Source organism: Terrapene carolina, unplaced genomic scaffold (genome assembly GCF_002925995.2).
Source record: "Terrapene carolina triunguis isolate 2854851 unplaced genomic scaffold, T_m_triunguis-2.0 Scaffold148, whole genome shotgun sequence".
NCBI lineage: Eukaryota > Metazoa > Chordata > Testudines > Emydidae > Terrapene > Terrapene triunguis.
This window is the reverse complement of record NW_020664499.1, coordinates 8,079,366-8,099,392: the sequence shown is the minus strand read 5'-3', so window position 1 is coordinate 8,099,392 and position 20,027 is coordinate 8,079,366. Positions and strand designations below refer to the sequence as shown.

At 47.2% G+C, this 20,027-nt stretch overlaps 1 protein-coding gene across 1 annotated transcript in view; it reads left to right on the top strand.

Moving 5' to 3' along the window:
* The window catches only part of LOC113406898 (disintegrin and metalloproteinase domain-containing protein 8-like), an 84,882-nt gene that overhangs the window by 45,186 nt on the left and 19,669 nt on the right, over positions 1–20,027 (top strand). The window contains exons 8-15 of the mRNA XM_029912014.1: positions 5,903–5,971; positions 6,994–7,163; positions 7,954–8,035; positions 12,483–12,631; positions 12,963–13,140; positions 16,387–16,476; positions 18,414–18,609; positions 19,375–19,471. Of these exons, the coding sequence (XP_029767874.1) occupies positions 5,903–5,971; positions 6,994–7,163; positions 7,954–8,035; positions 12,483–12,631; positions 12,963–13,140; positions 16,387–16,476; positions 18,414–18,609; positions 19,375–19,471 (1,031 nt within the window). The remainder of the gene's footprint in view (positions 1–5,902; positions 5,972–6,993; positions 7,164–7,953; positions 8,036–12,482; positions 12,632–12,962; positions 13,141–16,386; positions 16,477–18,413; positions 18,610–19,374; positions 19,472–20,027) is intronic.

The following is a 20,027-nucleotide window of genomic DNA, read 5'->3' as shown; positions in this document are numbered from 1 at the left end:
CTGGTGAATACAGATCCAAACCCCCTTGGATCTTAAAACAAGGAGAAATTAATCAGGTTCTTAAAAAGAAGGCTGTTAATTAAAGAAAAAGGTAAAAATCATCTCTGTAAAATCAGTATGGAAAATAACTTTACAGGGTAATCAAACTTAAAGAGCTCAGAGGACCCCCCTCTGTCTTAGGTTCAAAGTACAGCAAACAAAGATAAACATTCTAGTAAAAGGTACATTTACAAGTTGAGAAAACAAAGTAAAACTAAGTCGCCTTGCCTGGCTTTTTACTTACAAGTTTGAAATAGGAGAGACTTGTTTAGAAAGATGGGGAGAACCTGGATTGATGTCTGGTCCCTCTCAGTCCCAAGAGCGAACAACCCCTTAAAACAAAGAGCACAACAAAAGCCTTCCCCCCCCCCCCAAGATTTGAAAGTATCTTGTCCCCTTATTGGTCCTTTGGGTCAGGTGTCAGCCAGGTTACCTGAGCTTCTTAACCCTTTACAGGTAAAAGGATTTTGGAGTCTCTGGCCAGGAGGGATTTTATAGTACTGTACACAGGAGAGCTGTTACCCTTCCCTTGATAGTTATGACAGGGGTGCTGCCTTCAGAGCTGGACACCTGGCCAACAGCTGCCACTCTCCGGCCACCCAGCTCTGAAGGCAGTGCAGAAGTAAAGGTGGCAACACCACGACCCCCTAAAATAACCTTGCGACCCCCCTCTGCAGCTCCCTTTTGGGTCAGGACCCCCAATTTGAGAAACGCTGATCTCCCCTCTGAAATCTGAATAGTATAGGGTAAAATCACACAAAAGACCAGATTTCACGGTCCGTGACATGTTTTTCATGGCCATGAATTTGGTAGGGCCCTAACTATGGGGCACAGCAACAACAGCAGTATAGGCTGCAGCATCCTTTGGCACAGCCCTTCCCCCCGAGACAGCAAGACCATCCCAGAAAGAGAGACCGGTCTCACAAGAGGAAGCACTTGAACTTGGAGCTTGGCCAGTCTGTTTGCCCTCCTTTGGCACCTGCTAAGTGCCCATTTTGACTCCGGCCAATGACTCCCACAATGCCTGGGTTTCGATCACCTCCGACAGCTGGGTCCTAGACACTGTCAGATTGGGCTACATCATCCAGTTCCTCTCCACAACCCCCACCCCACTTCCCCTCACACAAGACACTGCTCACCGGGCAGGTCAGCTCTCTGCTAACTTTAGGAGCGGTGGAGAAAGTTTCATGAGAACACCAGGCCTTCACGGGCTCAACAAATTCATCAAATACGTGAGGTTACGCATGGTCACTCTCTCTATTCTCCCTGCAGAACGCTTTTTTTCATGTGGCCATTCTACCAAGTCACAGGAAGTTTCTTCGTTTCATGGTAGAAGAATGCCATTTTCAGTACACAGTTCTCAGTTTTGGCTTCTCTTCTGCCCCTCAAGTCTTCACTAAGTGCATGGTGGTGGTCCTGGCATACCTCAGGAGGAAGGAAATCCACATCTTCTCCAACTTCAATGACTGGATGCTGAAGGGCGCTCCAGAGAGGAGGTTCTCGTCCACAGCGACACCACTCTGCGCATACTCGATCTCATGGGACTCATTTTAAATACTGTGAAGTCAACCTTGGCTCCCAGTCAACAAATAGAATTAATTGGGGCCCTGTTAGATTCCACAAAATCGAGGGCATTCCTGCTGACCGACAGCTTCAGTCTGCAACCTCAGCCTTCCGTGATGGTCTGCGTGTGTCCGAGCCTGTTGGGCCACATGTTCACTTGCACCCAGGTGGTCCAGTTCACCAGGTTGCACCTTCTCCCTCTTCAGATGTGGCTCAGGCTGGTTTACTGTCCTGCCCTGCATTCTTTGGACAGGTTGAGTCACCTTCCTCCACCAATCCTGGAGTCCTTGCGCTGGTGGAAGTCCCTGCGCAATGTGTTCCAAGGAGTCCCCTTCTCTTGGCCCTCTCCAACCAAGTCAGTGGTTACCAACACTTCTCTTCTGGGTTAGGGGATGCATCTGGATTCATTGAGGGTGCAGGGCCTGTGGTCGGAACAGGAAGTCTCACTCCATATAGATGTGTTGGAGCTGCAGGCCATCCACAACTCATGTCATGCTTTCTGGAACCGTATCAGGCATTCAGTGGTTCACATGCTCACCGAAAATACCACCGCGATGTACTATGTGAAGAAACAAGGGGGAGCCCACTCCAGGTCACTCTGCCTAGAGGTGATCAACCTGTGGCAGTTCTGCATCAAAGAGGACATCACCCTAGTAGCTGTCCATATACATGGGGCGTAGAACCGTCTTGCTGATCATCTCAGCAGGATCTTCTCCCTGAATCACGAATGATCCCTGAAGGCGAGTATCATTTGGAATGTTTTCACAGTGTAGGGCATCCCCACGATTGATCTATTTGCAATGAGAGAAAACAGGAAGTGTCGTCTATTCTGCTCTCAGTGGGGACTCAGCCTGGGCTATCTCTCTGGCACCTTCCATTACACGCCTTCCCTCCTATTCCAATTGTTCCTCAGGTCATCACCAAGCTCAAGGAGGATTGAGCCAGACTCATCCTGATCGCTCCAGCGTGGCCGAGACGGTGCTGGTTCTTAGACGTCCTCGCTCTGTCCGTCCAGCCTCCCATGCTGCTTCCTCTCCACCCTGACCTCCTCACACAGGGCCGTGGCCTCACCCTGCATCTGGCGATCAGCTCCCTGCACCTTAAGGTGTGGCTGCTGCATGCCTGAATGAGGAGGAAGAGCATTGCTCAAAGGCTGTCCAGCAGGTCCTACTTATCAGCAGGAAGTCTTCCACTAGGATGGCCTACTTAGCGAAGTGGAAGAGGTTTTCTGTGTGGTCCTCGGTCTGCAGGACCCATCTGGCGGGGCCTTCCATCCAGGACATCTTAGAGTACTTGCCACACCTTTAGAAATCAGGCTTGGCACTCAGTTCCCTGAGAGTGCACTTGGCAGCAATATCAGCATTTTATCCCCGCATCCAAGGGAAATCATTTCTTTCCAGTTTTATGGTGACAAGTTTTCTCCAGTCCGAGACGCAGTCCCCCTGTGGCTTTAGCAGCTCTGAGGACGTCTCCATTTGAGCCTTTTGTATCCTGTCCTCTGCCCCTCCTGTCTCAGAAAACTGCGGTCTTGATAGCCATTACCTCTGCCAGGAGGGTGGATGAATTGAATGCCCTGATGGCGGAGCCCCTTTACATGCAGTTCTCCAGGGACAAGGTAATGCTCCGACCACACCCGAAGTTCTTATCCAAAGTGGTCTCCTAGTTTCATTTAAACCAGGCTGTATATTTGCCTGTGTTCTTCCCTAATCCACATTGCTTCCCGGAGGAGCAGTGCCTCCATATGTTAGACATTAAATGGTGTCTAGCCTTTTACCTGAACAGAACTGAACCATTCTATACTTCGCCTTGCCTGTTCTTGTCATATGTGGACCGTGTGAAAGGACAAGTGGGCTCTGCACTGGCCATCTCTAGATGCGTGACATTTTGTATCAGGACTACGTATGAGATAGTATCAGCAACGCCTCCTCAGCAGATATGAGCTCATTCGACGAGACCACAGGCAGTGTTGGTAGTGTTCCTTAATGACATTTTCATATTAGACATTTGCAGAGCAGCCACATGATCGTCCATACACATTTGCAGACCATTATAATTATGCGATCACTGCATCTTCCTGAACACACTAATGTCAGAGCAATCCTGCGATACTTACTCTGATATATTCCAAGCCCCACCTCCTACAGGGAGTACTGCTTGTGATTCACCTACTTGGAATACACGTTTGCATCTGCTCAAAGAAGAAGAAACAGTTATTTACTGTAACTGTGGTTCTTTGAGATGTGATGCAGACATGTATTCCACAACCCACGCTCCGTCCCCTCTGCATTGAGGTCTTTCCCTGGACGTTTGGTGTGAAGGAATTGAGGGGGGTTGTGATGGCAGTGCCTCATAGCCAGGGAAGGAGCGACAGACACAAGACGTGAGCTCCACCCTTCTACGGGTACTGCTAGGCAAAAGTCTCCAGCTCCGGCATATGGGGTATGTACACACCTACCTGGAATACCCGTCTGCATCACATCTCGAAGAACCACAATTACAGTAAGTAACCATTTCTTATATTACGTCCGTTATTTCTTTAAAAGGAATTATATGCCAACTTATTATTTCCAGTAGTTATTCAGACACTTTGATTTAAACACACTGCATTAGATGAAACAATAAAACAAGTTGATTAACTGCAAAGAGTTCGATTTAGGGTGACCAGACAGCAAGTGTGAAAAATCGGGACGGGGATGGGGGATAATAGAAGCCTATAAGAAAAAGACCCCAAAATCGGGACTGTCCCTATAAAATCGGGACATCTGGTCACCCTAAATCGAACTAATTATATTTGAAGTGTGTACAAGTAATGAGGCATAAAAGTCAGAAATGGTTACAAGAAAAATAAAGATAAAAAGCAACTGGTGCCTAACTTAACAAACTATGTAAAATTCAAAGCAAAGTTTTCTCACCACATGTTTTCAGCAGTCTTACTGACAAAACTTCTTAGGTCAGAACTCCTCCCCTAGTCCATCAGCTGCTTCTTTTGTCTCTTCAGATGCAGTGAATCAATGGGCAGAGAGAGAGAGAGAGAAGGGTGCCTTAGGTGTTTGTCCTTCCTTTTTATAGTTTCAGTCCCCTTCTTGAAAAACATTTCTAGCTGGTACCAAGAGACAAAAAGTCTGGGTGGAAGAATGTTCCCTGCTGCTTTTTTCTCACCTGTTTGAGCTTCTTTTGTTTTCCTTCCTGCTTGATGACTCTGTTTATGGCTTAAATGCAAAGTAAGCAGAGCACCCATTCCTTTGTTTCAGACAGACCTGTTTGGAACATGTGTTAATAACACCATATAGTGGAATCTTATAACTTCATATACAATGTTTCCACACATATTTTACCAGGACAATAATGACCAGCAAATTATGAGTTTTCAAATGATACTTCACAAGGCATACTTTATACTAAGATTATTACAATAGTATGTAGAGTGTGAACACCTGAGTATATTCTGTCACAATCATGAGTCCATTTGACTCGCTTAGTTGTCCACGCACAGCATAAGTAGTCTCTTGTCACTTCCTTAGTGTCCTTTAGATACTTGGACCAGCTGGCCCTAATGTAATTTAGATCTTGAAGTTGCATGTCTCTCAAGGTTGCTCAAACTGGTGTAGTCTCTTTTCCGGCACTGGTCCGTATGTGTCTACAGCATCCACATATACCTTTACATCATCTTTGGGCTAACGGGTAGTTGAGGGTGATGCTGGGATATGTGACAGAGTATCTGCTACTACCAGATTTTTCCCAGGAACATATTTAGCAATTGAGTTAAATTGCATTAACATTAGCAATAGACTTTCATGTCTCAGTGGTCTTGATCCAAGTGCTTGATCTTTTCCATTGATGAGCGTTATAAGTGGTTTATGATCTGTTATCAGTGTAAATGAATCCAGTCCACACAGGTAGCTGTAAAAGTTCTCACATACGCTTGCCAGGCGCTCTTTTTCAATCTCTGCATTTCGTTTGTCGGCTTCTGTGAGTGTGTGAAAGCAAAATGCATCTGGCTTCCACTCAGGTCCATGTTGCTACAACAATACACCACCTAGGGCATAGCTGCTTGGATCTGCGCTGACCCCCATTGTGGGTTTGTTCACATCACAATATTTGAGAACTTAGCTTACATAGCATTCCCCCTAGAGAGATACACTGGAAGTGTTCACTATAGGATCCTTTAATACCCTGCCAGGAATGGCTGTTGTGAGCTTAAATAAAGTGTTTTACATGTGGCACACACACAGGCTGAACAATCATACGGTTGAGCATTCATTACAGCAGCTTAATTGGAAATCTCTGTTTCTTCCCTTAGTACAAGAAATCCAAAGACATACGGACGATTCAGAATCGCATGAAGGAAATTGTGAATCACGTTGACAAGGTAACAATGAGGTATCCCCAGGCTGCAGTGAGAATGGGGTCCCGTCCTGCGATTCTTGCTCAGGCAAAGCTCCCAGAACTGCTAAGACCGTACCCACCAACTCCCATGTAGTAAGGCTAGCAGAACGTGTCCCATTGTTTGCTTGCAACAATGAACTCTTGTTACACACACGAGTCAAAATACGAGGTCACTTTCTTGTTTAAGGGACAAAAGACCATTACTCCAGTTTTCAGCCTATATAAGAATAGAAACTGGGGCTGACTGGAATGTCTTCCTGTGCAAAGTACAGGGCCCATCTCAATCCTGCTAGGCAACCAACCAGATGGACAATTTATTAACACATTCTCTGTATAGTAGTGTTTGCGGAGGGTACTTTTGAGATACAGTTGTTTGCAGTGTGTAAGCAGCATGCTGGGCGGAGTACAGAACGGGAGAAATGGCACTTACAGACTCAGGGCCTGATCCAGCAGGGTCCTGAGCACTCTGGCCCCGATCCAGGAGAGCCCATAAGGATGTGATTACCTTTAAGCATATATGAAAACCCACTGATTTCACAAAGGCTGGCCTAAGGCTCAGGCCCTAGTGGGGCTGCTGCTGGGTGCCCGCTACTACTGCATGTCATGCCATTGTCTAGCCCTAAACTAGTCTGGGAGGGTTCAGTTCTCCTCAGAGCAGCACAAGTGCCCTTCCCGTTGCTTTCGGGATTGCCAAATCTTGTGGCCCAGAGCTGCAGGCCAAACAAGAATGGTGAAAACCACCGGGGTGTTAAAAGCTGCTCTCAAATGTGATGGGTCCCTCTGATAGGGATCCACAGGCAGAGCCTGGCTTGTGGGGGAAGTAGCGCTAGAGTCTATGGGATCGGAATTGCATTCTGAGTAAAAGCTATGACTTGTCCCTCTCCCAGAGGGGCACAAGGCTCAGGCACCAAGCCCCCGTCCTGAGTGCTGCCAAGTGCCATCTTTGTGTGGAGGGATTCTGTCTCCTGCAGTCCAGCTCTAATACAGTCTCTCTTTCTACTGCAGCTTTATCAGACTCTCAATATCCGTGTGGCCTTGATAGGCCTGGAAGTCTGGAGTTACAAAGACAAGATCACTGTGAGTCCAAACCCAGACACCACACTGGACAATTTTCTTCATTGGCGAGAGACTGAACTGTTACAGAAGAAGAAGCATGACAATGCCCAACTGATCACGTAAGCGCTGCCATTACACTGCTCGCAACATGAACCAAAGCTGCTGACTGCGGGCACGGGGCGCCCGGGGAGCCCAACGCGGGGCTGAGGTACTTACAGTATCTGATGCAGTAGGAATACCCAGATGTGTTCTAATGTCAGTTGCTGGGTTTAGCATGCGGATGCTGGGTGGTATTGATGGCCTGTGATCCAGAAAGTCAGACTGGGTGGCCCCTTCTGGCCTTAGACTTTATCACTCTGAACTCTGTGTGGTAGTGCTAGCGTGGTAGGACTGGTCAGAGAGAGCAGTGCAGGCATCTGACAGGGCTGGTGCTAGCTGCTTCAGAGGGCGGGGCAAGAACCATGAAGTGGCCAGTTCTGGGATAACCTGCCCACAAGTGACATGCCTTCCTGACCTCCATCAATTAAGTCTTGGTCATGCCTCAGAGCAGGAGGATTTAGATCTCTTGCAAATTTTTGGTGTAAAAGGAGATGCTGCTGGTGGGGGTCCTGGTTTGCTGGGAGCTGCTGGTGTAGCTGTGGGGTTGCTAGTGTAGCTAGGGAGAGCCTGGAGGGCACTGGGGTGGCTAGGGGGACGCCTGGGGTGGCTAGGGGGAGTTCGGCTAGCTGGGATATGTGGGGAGTGGTATGTAGACAGGGCTATAGTTGATGTGGTGCACTGTGTCTGGGGGACACCGCACCAACACTAGTGTGCTGTGCCACTGCCCATGGATGTGGCAATGCTGCATGAGGCCACAATACTAATTGTGGATGATGTTTGTCCTTTTATGAGTGTTTTGCCTTCCTGCAGAGGCATAGACTTCCAAGGCACGACGGTGGGGCTGGCCAAGAAATATGCAATGTGCACCAGGGACTCAGGAGGAGTAAATCAGGTGAGGCTTTATAACTGTTTCCATTCTAAACAATAGAAGAGGGACAGAAGTGAGATCCCAGAGCTGGGGGATCGCCAGGGCCTGGTGGCAGAGAAATCACCCTCTGCTTCTGGCTGATCTCTACTGTTGGCTTCATGTCTCCCCATGATCTTCATATCTCCCCATCAAACTGAAGACTCTCTGTGCTTTGCCTTTCTGGTTATGAGTGACACATGCTCATGCAGCCAGGGAGGGGCTATCTCCAGCTCTATCCAGCTGTAGGCCTCTCTGTGCTGGCTCAGGGAGATCAGAAAGGCCAAATCCTGCTCAAATGGCACAATCCATTGTGATCTGTGACCTGAACACTTAGGGCCACAGTCAGCTGCCTGTGAGCAACTTCGATTGGTTTGACCAGACTTGACCCTGGGGGTGCTGCAGGTACCCACCATGGACACGGACAGAGATGTATGGCAGGTGAGTGGCTCCTGAGTAGCCTGGAGCTTTCTCTGGGGTGGAATGTACAATGTTAAAACTCCTTTTACAAATGTTTCAAACACATGGAAAGAGCCCAGCTGCACTCCCAAAGCTGCTACAGTGACACAAGACCTTCCCTCTGCTCCTTTCCCTTTTAGCTGCCTGGGACTTGATCTATATATAAAAAAAATCAGACTCTTTGAATGTTCCCCTTCACCCATTCTCTATCCCCACCCAAGCTTCTCAGCCCAAGAAGTGAGCCCTCAGGAACTTAAATTGTTATTAAATCTCCATTTGGGTCCACGCTGTTGTTTTCTGTATTTACTGGAATTGTAGTAGTTGACTTCTGGTTTTCTAGCCAATTAGGGCAGCTGTGGAGCTTGATTTCAGAGGAAACATAAGAATGGCCATATTGGGTCAGATGAATCGTCCATGTACCCCAGTATCTTGTCTTCTGACAGCGGCTGCTACCAGATGCTTCAGAGGGAGTGAACAGAACAGGGCAATTACCGAGTTAACCATCCCCTGTCATCTAGTCCCATCTTCTGGCAGTCAGACGCTTAGGGACACCCAGAGCATGAGGTTGCGTCACGGACCATCTTGGCTTATAGCTATTGTTGGACCTATCCTCCATGAACGTACCTAATTCTTTTTTTAACCCAATTATACTTTGGCCTTCACATCATCCCATGGCAACGAGTTCCACAAGTTGACTGTGCGTTGTGTGAAGAAGTACATCCTTCTGTTTGTTTGATATCCTATTAATATCATTAGGTGACCATGGTTCTTGTACTATGTGAAGGGGTAAATAAAACTATCTTATTCATTTTCTTCACATCATTCATGATTTTATAGCCCTCTATAATAGCCCCCCTAAGTCAGCTCTTTTCTAAGCTGAACGGTCCCAGTCTTTTTGATCTCTCCTCATGTGGAAGCTGTTCCATACCACCAATCATTTTTGTTCCCCTTCTTTGTACCATTTCTAACAGATCTTTTTTGAGATGGGGTAACCAGAATTGCATGCAGTATTCAAGACATGGTCATATCATGGATTTATATAGTGGCATTTTGATATTTACTGTTTTATTATCTACCCCTTTCCTAATGGTTCATAACATTCTGCTAGCTTTTTTGACTGTCGCTGCACATTGAGCGGCTGTTTTCAAAGAACTATCTGCAATGACTCCAAGATTTCTCACTAGAGTGGTAACAGCTGATTTACACCCCATACTTTTTTATGTATCGTTGGGATTATGTTTTCCAATGTACATTACTTTGCATTTATCAACACTGAATTTCATCTGCCATTTTGTTGCTCAGTCACCCAGTTTTGTAAGATCCCTTTGGAACTCTTTGCAGTCTGCTTTGGACTTCAGTATCTTGATTAATTTTGTATCACATGGAAACTGTGCCACCTTGCTGTTTACCTCTTTTTCCAGATCATTTATGAATATGTTGGACAGCACTGGTCCCAATACAGATCCCTGGGGGACACTACTAATTACTTCTCTCCATTTTGAAAACTGACCATTTATTCCCACCCTTGTTTCTTGTCTTTTAACTAGTTACTCATCAATGAGAGAACCTTCCCTCTTATCCCATGACTGCTTACTTTTCTTAGGAGCCTTTGTTGAGAGATCTTGTTAAGGGCTTTCTGAAAGTCTAAGTGCACTATATCCACTGGATCCCCCTTGTCCAAATATTGGTTGACCCCTTTAAAGAATTCTAGTACATTGATGAGGCATGATTTCCTTTTATAAAAGTCACGTTGACTCTTCCCCAACAAATTGTGTTCGTCTATGTGTCTGATAAATCTGTTCTGTACTATAGTTTCAACCAGTTTTCCTGGTACTGAAGTTAGGCTTACCCGCCTGTAATTGCCAAGATCGCTTCTGGAGCATTTCAAAAAAGTTTGCATCACATTATCTATCTTCCAGTCATCTGGTACAGAACCTGATTTAAGCGATAGGCTGCATACCACAGTTAGTAGTTCTGCAATTTCATATTTGAGTTCCTTCAGAACTCTTGGATGAATCCCACTTGGTTATGGGGACTTATTACTGTTTAATTATCGGTTTATTCCAAAACCTTCTCTACTAACACCTCAATCAGGGACAGTTCCTCAGATTTATCACCTAAGAAGAATGGCTCAAGTGTGGAAATCTCCCTCACATCCTCTGCATTGAGGACTGATGCAAAGAATTCATTTAGCTTCTCCACAATGGCCTTGTCTTTCTTGAGTGCTCCTTCAGCACCTTGATTGTCTAGTGGCCCCACTGATTTTTTGGCAGGCTTCCAGCTTCTGATGTACTTAAAAAAAAATTTGCTGTTAGTTTTTGTGTCTTTTGCTAGATGCTCTTCAGATTCTTTTTTAGCCTGTCTAATTATACTTTTATACTTGACTTGTTTATGTTCCTTTCAATTTTTCTTAGTAGGATTTGACTTCTGATTTTTAAAGGATGCCTTTTTAACTCTAACTGCCTCTTTTACTCTGTTGTTTAGCAATAGTGCCATTTTTTGGTCCTCTTACAATATTTTTTTTTTTGTGGTACACATTTAATTTGTGCCTCTATTATGGTGTTTTAAAAAAAATTTCCATGTAGTTTGCAGATATTTCACTCTTGTGACTGTTCCTTTTAATTTCCATTTAACTAGCTTCCTCATTTTTGTGTAGTTCCCCTTTTTGAAGTTAAATGCTTCTGTGGTGGGGGCTTCTTTGGTATTCCTCTCCCACAAGGATGTTAAATTTAATTACATTATGGTCGCTATGACTGAGCAGTTCACCTATATTCACCTCTTGGACCAGACCCTGTGCACCACTTAGGACTAAATCAAGAATTGCCTCTCCCCTTGTGGGTTCAAGGGCTAGCTACTAGCTATTCACCTACATTAATGGTGTCTAGAAATTTTATTTGTTTTCCGTCCTGAGGTGACGTACCCCAGTCAGTATGCGGATAGTTCAAATCCTCCTTTATTATTGAGTTTTCTATTTTGTAGCCTCTCTGATCTCGCTGAGCATTTCAAAATCACCGTCACCATCCTGGTCAGGTGATCGATAGTATATTCCTACTGCTATAGTCTTATTATTCAAACATGGAATTTCTATCCATAGAGTGTCTATGGTACAGTCTGATTCATTTAAGATATTTACTATATTTGACTCTATACTTTCTGTTACATAGAGTGCCTCTTCCCCACGAGCATGACCTCTGTAATTCCTGTATATTTTATACCCTGTTATTATCATGTCCCATTGATTATCATCAGTCCACCAAGTTTATGTGATGCCTGTTGTATCAATATCCTCATTTAATACCAGGCACTCAAGTTCACTCATTCTAGTATTTAGACTTCTAACATTTGTATAGAAGCACTTATAAAATTTGTCAATATTTAGTTGTCTGCCTTCATGTGATGTAATTGAATGGGACTTTTTTCATTTGACTGTTTCTCTTCAGCTTCTATCTGTACTTTATAAACTTCTATCCTTTCCTCTTTACTAGGATATAGAGATTTCCTTTTAATAGAGACATCTCTTAGGGGAGGATCTATCTGAACTGTGTGCTCCTCCACACTTGTTAGTTTTCCCCTAGGCTTTAGTTTACAAACTCCTTTATGACCTTTTTAATTTTACCTGCCAGCAGTCTGGTTCCGTTTTGGTTTAGGTGGAGCCCACCCTTCCTGTATAGTCTCCTCCTTTCCCAAAAGGCTCCCCAGTTCCTAATAAATCTAAATCCCTTCTCCCTACACCACCATCTCATCCATGCATTGAGACCCTGCAGTTCTGCCTGTCTAACTGGCCCTGCACTTGCAAGCATGTCAGAGAATGCTACTATGGAGGCCCTGGCCTTCAATCTCTTACCTAGCAGCCTACATTTATCTTGACATTGAACCAGGCAAGAAACTGTGGTGATGGGCATGGTAGAAACCCTAAGAAAGATAGGACTGAAGCATTTGGTATCCACTAGCCTGCACCCTTCTTGTTGTTGCATAGGACCACAGTTTGAATCCTATAGGAGCTGCCTCAACTGTGGCTCATGAGATGGGACACAACCTGGGAATGTCTCATGATGAAGATGTTGATGGCTGCAGCTGCTTGGCCCCAAAGACCGATGGAGGATGCGTTATGGCAGCTAGTGTTGGGTAAGGAGAACACAAAGAGAATGGCCATGGGCGTCGGGCATTACTGTCCAGTGTACATATTGAGCTCGGATTGAACACATCAGGCTGGTGCCCCAATAGTTAAGGTACTCACTTCCATTGAAATCAATGGTAGCACTCTTATGGACTTTAGTGAGAGCAGATTGAGTCCTCATAGACGTTTTCTTCTTCAGCTTTGTTTTTTGGAAGGTTAGACTCACAGATGTTTTAGATGTGAAGGGGTGGATGGTGTTGTTCAGGTAGTGCTGGTAAAAATGGAGCTTTTACCCAGAAAGTGCAGTTTGCCATAATGCCTGTTTTTCTTTCCCTCCAGCATGATTTACCCAAAGTACTTCAGTAGCTGCAGTGTAAGTGACCTGCAGAAGTTTCTAAGTGATCCCCGGACTAGCTGCTTACTGAATATCCCCAAGGCTGATGAGCTGTACGGGGTGCCTGTCTGTGGAAACCAGTTTATAGAGCGAGGGGAGCAGTGTGATTGTGGGACATCCAAGGTATGTTGACTCCCACTGGGAGATTTTAAATAAGGGAAGGGAAGCGTGGCAGCAGAACTGTGGATTTGATTTGGAACCCATATGCCCTGCCACTGCATATGAGCTGACCAGAGTCAGTGAGCTGTTTTTGATGCTGCAAGGAGATTTCCAGAGCCCTGCTGCTGTAGTTGCCTGATGAATAACGCTTCCTTCCTGTGTTCTTCACTCGGTGTTGCACATATTTCTGCTTAAAAGTGACTTGTGAAAGATGTTTTGCATCTTGAGTTTGTGTTTTGCTTCTTTGTGCTGGATACAGAGGGCCAGAGAAGCTGGCTTTTTTTTTTATTTTATTTTATTTTTTTTTAAATAAACAGTGGTTTCTTCTGCTTGTTTCAGCTTCACACATGGCAAATCTGGCTTCCCTAGTTGTGTTTGAGGACTTTCTGGGTGACATGGAGCATATGATTCTTACTATATATATTATAGAAGTGCCTGAAGGCCTCAACCAAGATCAGAGTCTCACTGTGCCAGGCACTGTGCATACACCTAGTGAGGGACAGTCCCTGTCCCAAACAGCTCACAGTCTGACCAGAGCAGATGACAGAGAGTAGAGGAAGGGTTCGGACACACAGGCAGAGGCCAGGCAAGGAAGGATCTGCCAGTGCTGGGTTAGGGCCAGCATTTTGTTGGGTTTTATTTTGGCATGAAAATCCCTCACCCTCAAATGACTGGAGAGGGTGAGAGGGAGGGACATCTGGCCTCCATTTACCCCTTCCACTCAGGTGTGGGGTGAACACCCCATTACAGGTGGTATGAAGGTGCATGTAGCAGTCTCACTTATTCCCATTTCTATGCTTACTGCATCTCAGGGCCAGGGCGCCCCCTTCAGGGGCATCAGGGAATCAGCGTGCACGCTGGGTTGGTCTGTCATGTATACTGGCTGGCGGCTGGGCAACAGAGCAAGTAATAGGCCAGACCTCCTGGATGAGGACTGAGCAGGCAAACAGTCTATAACTCAGGCCTCCTGGCCTAAGGGCTAGCGCTCAACCAGCCCCGAGTGCAGGGCTGGAGTTAGCGGGACCCAGGTTCACCCTGCTCCACCAGGTCCCAGTCCAGGGCCCTAGAAGCAACAGGTGGTCCTGTCGCGGGGTTGGCAGGGAAACATGGGGTCACTGCCTCGCCTCCTGGTGACACAACAGGACCCATGTCTCATTTCCCTGGGCTTCTTCCTACCAGTGTCTGGTGGGGCAGTGCCGCAGCTGCTAGGAGCTGGTTCCCAGCTCCCATGCCGAGCAGCTTACTCTCCACTCCCTCTTCGGGTTTCTCAGTCTCCCGGGACAGTGGTTTGCCTTCTCTCCAAACTGGCTCCAGAGAGTTGTCGCCCACCACAGCCTATCATGGGCTCCGCTGGCAGTTCAGCTCCCTGGGAAGGACTTCTGGCTCTTTCCCTGGTCTGGCTCCAGCTGAGCTGCAGGACCCTACTCTTATACTGCCTGTTCCACCCCTGCACTTCCTGCGAAGGGGGTGGTGCACGGTTAGCTGAGCCCAGCAGGGTGAGTTAACCCCCCTCTGTCTCGGAATGAGGCCACTCTGCCTCATTACACCATTACAGCAGAATCGTTTATTTCCATAACCAAGAAAAAGCGATACTGGTATAAGGCATTTCATACCAGTATAACCTACAAGGCATTGCATGGATTTAACTGCATATCGTTAATTTGGTACAGAAAATGTGAGTTCCAGCCCCAGGAAGCCATGAAGGGTACATATCCACTTTCTTTTCCTTTGCGGGTCCCCTTTAAAGCACAGATCTGCTTTCTGTATGGAACTAGAATTGGTCCAATAAACTGGTTCCTTAATCTCTTCACAAGTAGAAGTGCCGAGTTTTGGTTGCTGTTGTTTGTGGGCTCTTATTATTTGCTATTCATGTGCATTTGGGTGGGTGCTGGATATTTATAAAATGTGCAGAAATGCCCCAAGGTTCGTGAATTTTAGCACAGTCAGTCACAGATCATTGTCAGGAGTTGCGGCATTAACGCTTAGAGTTGCCTTCAGCCAGTCTCAGGCCAACCCCTCCTGTACATTTTTTCCCATGTTAATAAAAACAATTATTCAGAATGACTCTGTATTCTGTCCATTCCCACCAGTTCAGAGGCTCTGTGGTAAGAACCCTTGCTGCACACTCTGGTAGATAAGGGAGAAGTTCCCTCTAGCACTTCCTCCTCAGCTGCCTGTTTTCAGCAGCTGCCCAAATCTTCTGCAGATCTTTGGTATCTTTCTGATTAATGCCAGGAATTTGATCAAGGAGCAGTGACTGCAGAAACCTCTCCAGGCCACGCTTGTCTTCTCTCTCTCTCTCTCCTGTAAAAAGAACGAGGAGTTTGTTAGTCTCTAAACTGCCACAGGTACTCCTCGTTCTTTCTGCTGATACAGATTAACACAGTACCACTCTGAAATCTCTCTCCTGTGACTCACATCCTTCTTAATGCACCCTTTCCGTCCAGTGGGCAGAGGGTTTGGCAATATACCCTCTATGCTGCCGGAGCCCTGCCCTCTCTAGCAGTATAGAAGAAGTGGCTTTTCACACCTTCCCATGGTGTTTAGTTTGTAATCTTGTGTCCAGGTTTGGATTTAGATTTTTGAACTAGTCAATTAAGCAAATCACTCCAGGGCAGCCAGTCTGCAAAGCACAGTTTTTCTCATCCCTGACCTGAAAGTCAGCCAGAGGGATATAGCAGCACAGAATCATCCAAGGATCAATAGGCAGATGTTTTGTTCTCCTGGTGCTCACAGAAGGATGTTATCCTGCTGTTTATCTATTCCCAGCTGCTCCCGCCCTGTTACTGGCTGTGTCTTCCTGGGAGGGTGCTGGCCTGCTATTCTGACATCTTTTCTGTAACATGGGGATAACAATACTTCCCCTTCATTGTATAGTGCTTTGGGACCCATAGATAAAGCATGCTATAGAAGAGCTAAGGATGATTATAATAACTATGTCCGTAGTCAGAAGCTAGTAACAGATTCCTGTGTGGGTAGGAATGTGCCATACATGTAACTTCACAGTGTACTCACAGGAGAAAATAGTGCCATTTCTGGCTACGTCCCCCAGTGGTGCCACACAACAGGAGACGTACATAGCCCTTTTGCAGGAGCCCCCCTTGGTGATGTTCAAAGGGTTGCTGATTTTAGGAGGTTCTCCAGGTGACTCACTGCTCCCATCCCCAGTGTATCCGCTCCCCAACCCACGTGTGTTGTGTTTGTTGTTAGGAATGCAGGGATCCCTGCTGCAATGCCACCACCTGCCAGCTAAGTGACGGAGCAGAATGTGCTCAGGGAGAATGCTGCCAACAGTGTAAGGTAAAATCAGTCTCCAGACGACGTCTGCTAGGAGCTGCCTTGGGGGAGTCTGGCTGATTGACAACTGGGGAAAAGGGCCCAAAGAAATGAAACGAGGCCAATTCCCCAGCCCTGCTAAAGTTCCCAGCACATGGGTGCATGAACGTGATATTTCCTGGCTTTATGGTCAGCATATCAAGGTAAGAGTTTAAGTAAGCCCGACACGCACGTGCTACTGCCAGGTTATCGGGTAGAAAGCTATGAAGCCACTGGGATGCTCACAGATGTGCACAAACATGTCTGGCTTCTCAGATAACTCCTGGCTACACCAAAGCAACCATACAGCTCTCTGAGTCAAGGTCTTTGTCCCAGGGGTCCCAAAGGCTGCCAGTCAATAGCATTGTAGCCCTAATTAAATGGATTAAAAACTGACTGACTGACTGAATGTAGGCTACACTTACAGCCTGGGGGGCTGCTTTTTGGAAAGCAAGGGCTAAAAAAGGGACTTAGAGTCATGATAGGAACCAGCTGAACATGAGCTGTCAGTGTGATGCTGTACTTAGGGGTATGTCTGCACAGGGCCTGGGGAGGTATAATTCCCAGCCCAAGTGGGAATGAGATGAGCTCACGTGCTAAAAATAGCTGTGTGACCAGGCAGCAGCTCTGGCTAGCCACCAGGGTACAATCCCGTCTGACCCCAGGGGTACATACTCTGGCTTCTAGCCTGAGCCACCACCTGTGCTGCCGGAGCCACAATTCTGTTTTTAGCGCACTAGCTTGAGCAGAGCTAGCATGCATATGTCTGCCTGGGCTGGAAATCACACCTACTGTGTAGACATATCCTAAGGGGGCGAATGTGATCATTGGCTGTATAAGCAGGGGAATATTGAGCAGTAGCAAGGAGATGGTGTTATCTCTGCATATGGCATGAATGTATCCTGCGTCCAGTTCTGATGTCCACACTTCAGAAAGGGTATTGAAAAATTGAAAGGGGTTCAGAAAAGAGCCGCAACAATGATTTGAGTTCTGGAAAACTTGCCGGCCAAGGAAAGACTTAGGAAGCTCAATTTATTTAATTTACCCAAGAAAAGGTTAAGAAGTGACTTGATCACAGTCTATTAGTAACTACATGGGGAGAAGACTTTTGCAGAGGGATCTTTAGTTTAGCAGACAAAGGCAGAATGAGATCCAGTGACTGGAAGCTGAAGCTAAAGACAAATTCAGACTAGACATAAAGCTCAGTTTTTAACAGTTTTAAAGTCAGATGGGAGGGTAATTAACCATTGGAACAGCTGATGTAGGAACGTGGTAGATGCTCCATCATTTGTAGTCTTTAAAATCAGTACAGAATGTCTTAGTACGAGACATCCTCTAGCTGAACCACAAGATATGGTTCTGAAACAGGAATCACTGGTGGCCACTCCTGTTATTCAGGAAGTCACACTAGATGATCATAATGGTCCTGTCTGGCCTTAACAGCTGTGGTTAAGAAAAGGTAGTTGAACTCAGTTGCTTCCGGATAACATTGTACAAATTGTTAAGGCGAACAGGTTGGGTGTGAGTCACTGAGGAAGGGTCACATTACAAGTGGTTGAATGTCTCCAGGCCCAGCTCACATGCTAAGGATGTGTTTTCACTTTCCTGGTGCCAGCAGTATTCACCCATGACCACCTGATGTTGAAGACTGCAGGGTAGGGCTTAGCACAACTCCCCAAAGTCATGTTCCAACCCCAGGTAGTTCCCTGACTATGGGTCAGACCCTACACTGAAGTCTATACCAGAGCTCCAACTGGCCTTGACTTCAGTGGGACCAGGATCAGCCCTTCCCACTCTGCCAGATCAGCAAGCCAGCCAGGGAATGTGGAAGGCTAGGGTGCAACCTGACTGATGGGCACTCACTGACACCTTCTGCCCTCCCTCCCCCCCGTTCCTTGGGGACTGTGTTTGTGTTTGCTAAGGTGAAGGCTGCTGGTGTGTTGTGTCGTGCCAGTAAGAACAGCTGTGATCTGCCCGAGCACTGCACTGGCCTCTCAGCGGAGTGCCCGGAGGACGTCTTCCAAGAGAATGGTGTGCCGTGCCAGTATGGGAATGGCTACTGTTACAACGGGGTGTGCCCCTCGCACAGCGAGCACTGCCGCACGCTCTGGGGCGCAGGTAACATGGCTCTTTGCATGCGCTCCTTCAGCTCCATGCTCACAAGGCGAGCTCGTGCCAGTGCAGTTCTGTGTGCATCCATTGCTGAGGCTGCAGCACATAGACTGGGGGCCCAGGTCTCCTTCAATGCTCTCATGGGACATGCACCCACTCATCCCAGTAGTGTGCATGGTACTTGGCAGGCTAGTTGCTGTAACCCAACAAAGTCGAGGGCAGTGGCTTGCACTCTGAACTTTAGGCCACTAGTTTAGGAAGCTACAGATGGGCCCAGGCCTGACTAGTTTGGCCTTGGCCTCTCTGTGACTCAGTTTCCCCACTTCACTGTGTGCAGGACAGGAGGGATTGGTGATGCTAAATCAATCACGCTGGCCACTAAGTTTGGGGGCTTCAAAGTACCTTAAGTCAGGCACCTGAGATCGGAGGCTCCCGGATTCTATGGCTGCTTCTGAAAGTATTTGCCTTAATGTTTATGAAGAGCTTTGAGATCTTGGATGGAAGGCACTAGGGACAGGCATTATTTTATCACTAGTTCCTGACAGAAGGGTGATGTGGGTTAGGAGGTGCCCAGTGGAGTGGAGGGAACTGGGGAGCCCCAGAGTCACCTGCCAAAGGAAGAGGGTGGTGGAGGAAGTTTTCGACATGCCTGGTGTGGGGGGGAAAGGTGGGAAGAGGTGTCACCCCATGACGTGTGTTGCTGCTCACACAGGCTCAGGTTAGCTTGCCTTTGTGAAACTCCAGTGTCAGCTCTTCTCTGTGTCCCTGCAGAGGCTCAGGTGGCCCCTGATATCTGCTTTGAGCACAATGGCCGCCAGAAGAACCTGCATTGCCTGACAGAGAACGGGAAAAGGCCCTGCAGCCCAAAGTAAGGAACTGAAGCACCCAGTGCCAAGGGTGTGTGAGTCTGTGCGTGGGACTGGAGTCATTGAGAGCTGGTCCGGAGCAATAGGGAATCTCCACTGGGAGGAGGCATTGTCATTGTGAGCCAGTCCTGAGGGGGAGGGGATCTCTGTGGGGCGAAGGTGGAGTCATTGTGAACTGGTCCCATTGGGGAGAGGATCTCTGTGGAGAGGGGGCAGAGTCACTGTGAGCTGGTCCTGTGGACAGAGGCGTAGCCAGGTGGAGGGAACAGGGGCAGCAATAAAAAAAAGGCACCACCCGCTGCGGCGCTTTTACTCACCCGGCAGCGCTCCTGGTATTTGGCAGTGGGCCCTTCACTCGCTCCGGGTGTCTTCGGCGGCACTAAAGGTCCCGCCGCCGAAATGCCGCCCAAGACCCGCAGCGAGTGAAGGTCCTGCCACCGAAGACCCGGAGCGCCACTGGGTGAGTAAAATAAAAGCGCCGCAGCGGGTGGTGCCTTTTTTTTTTATCGCTCCCCTGGGTGAGTAAAAAGGCGCCAAGAAATTGACAAGGCGCCACTT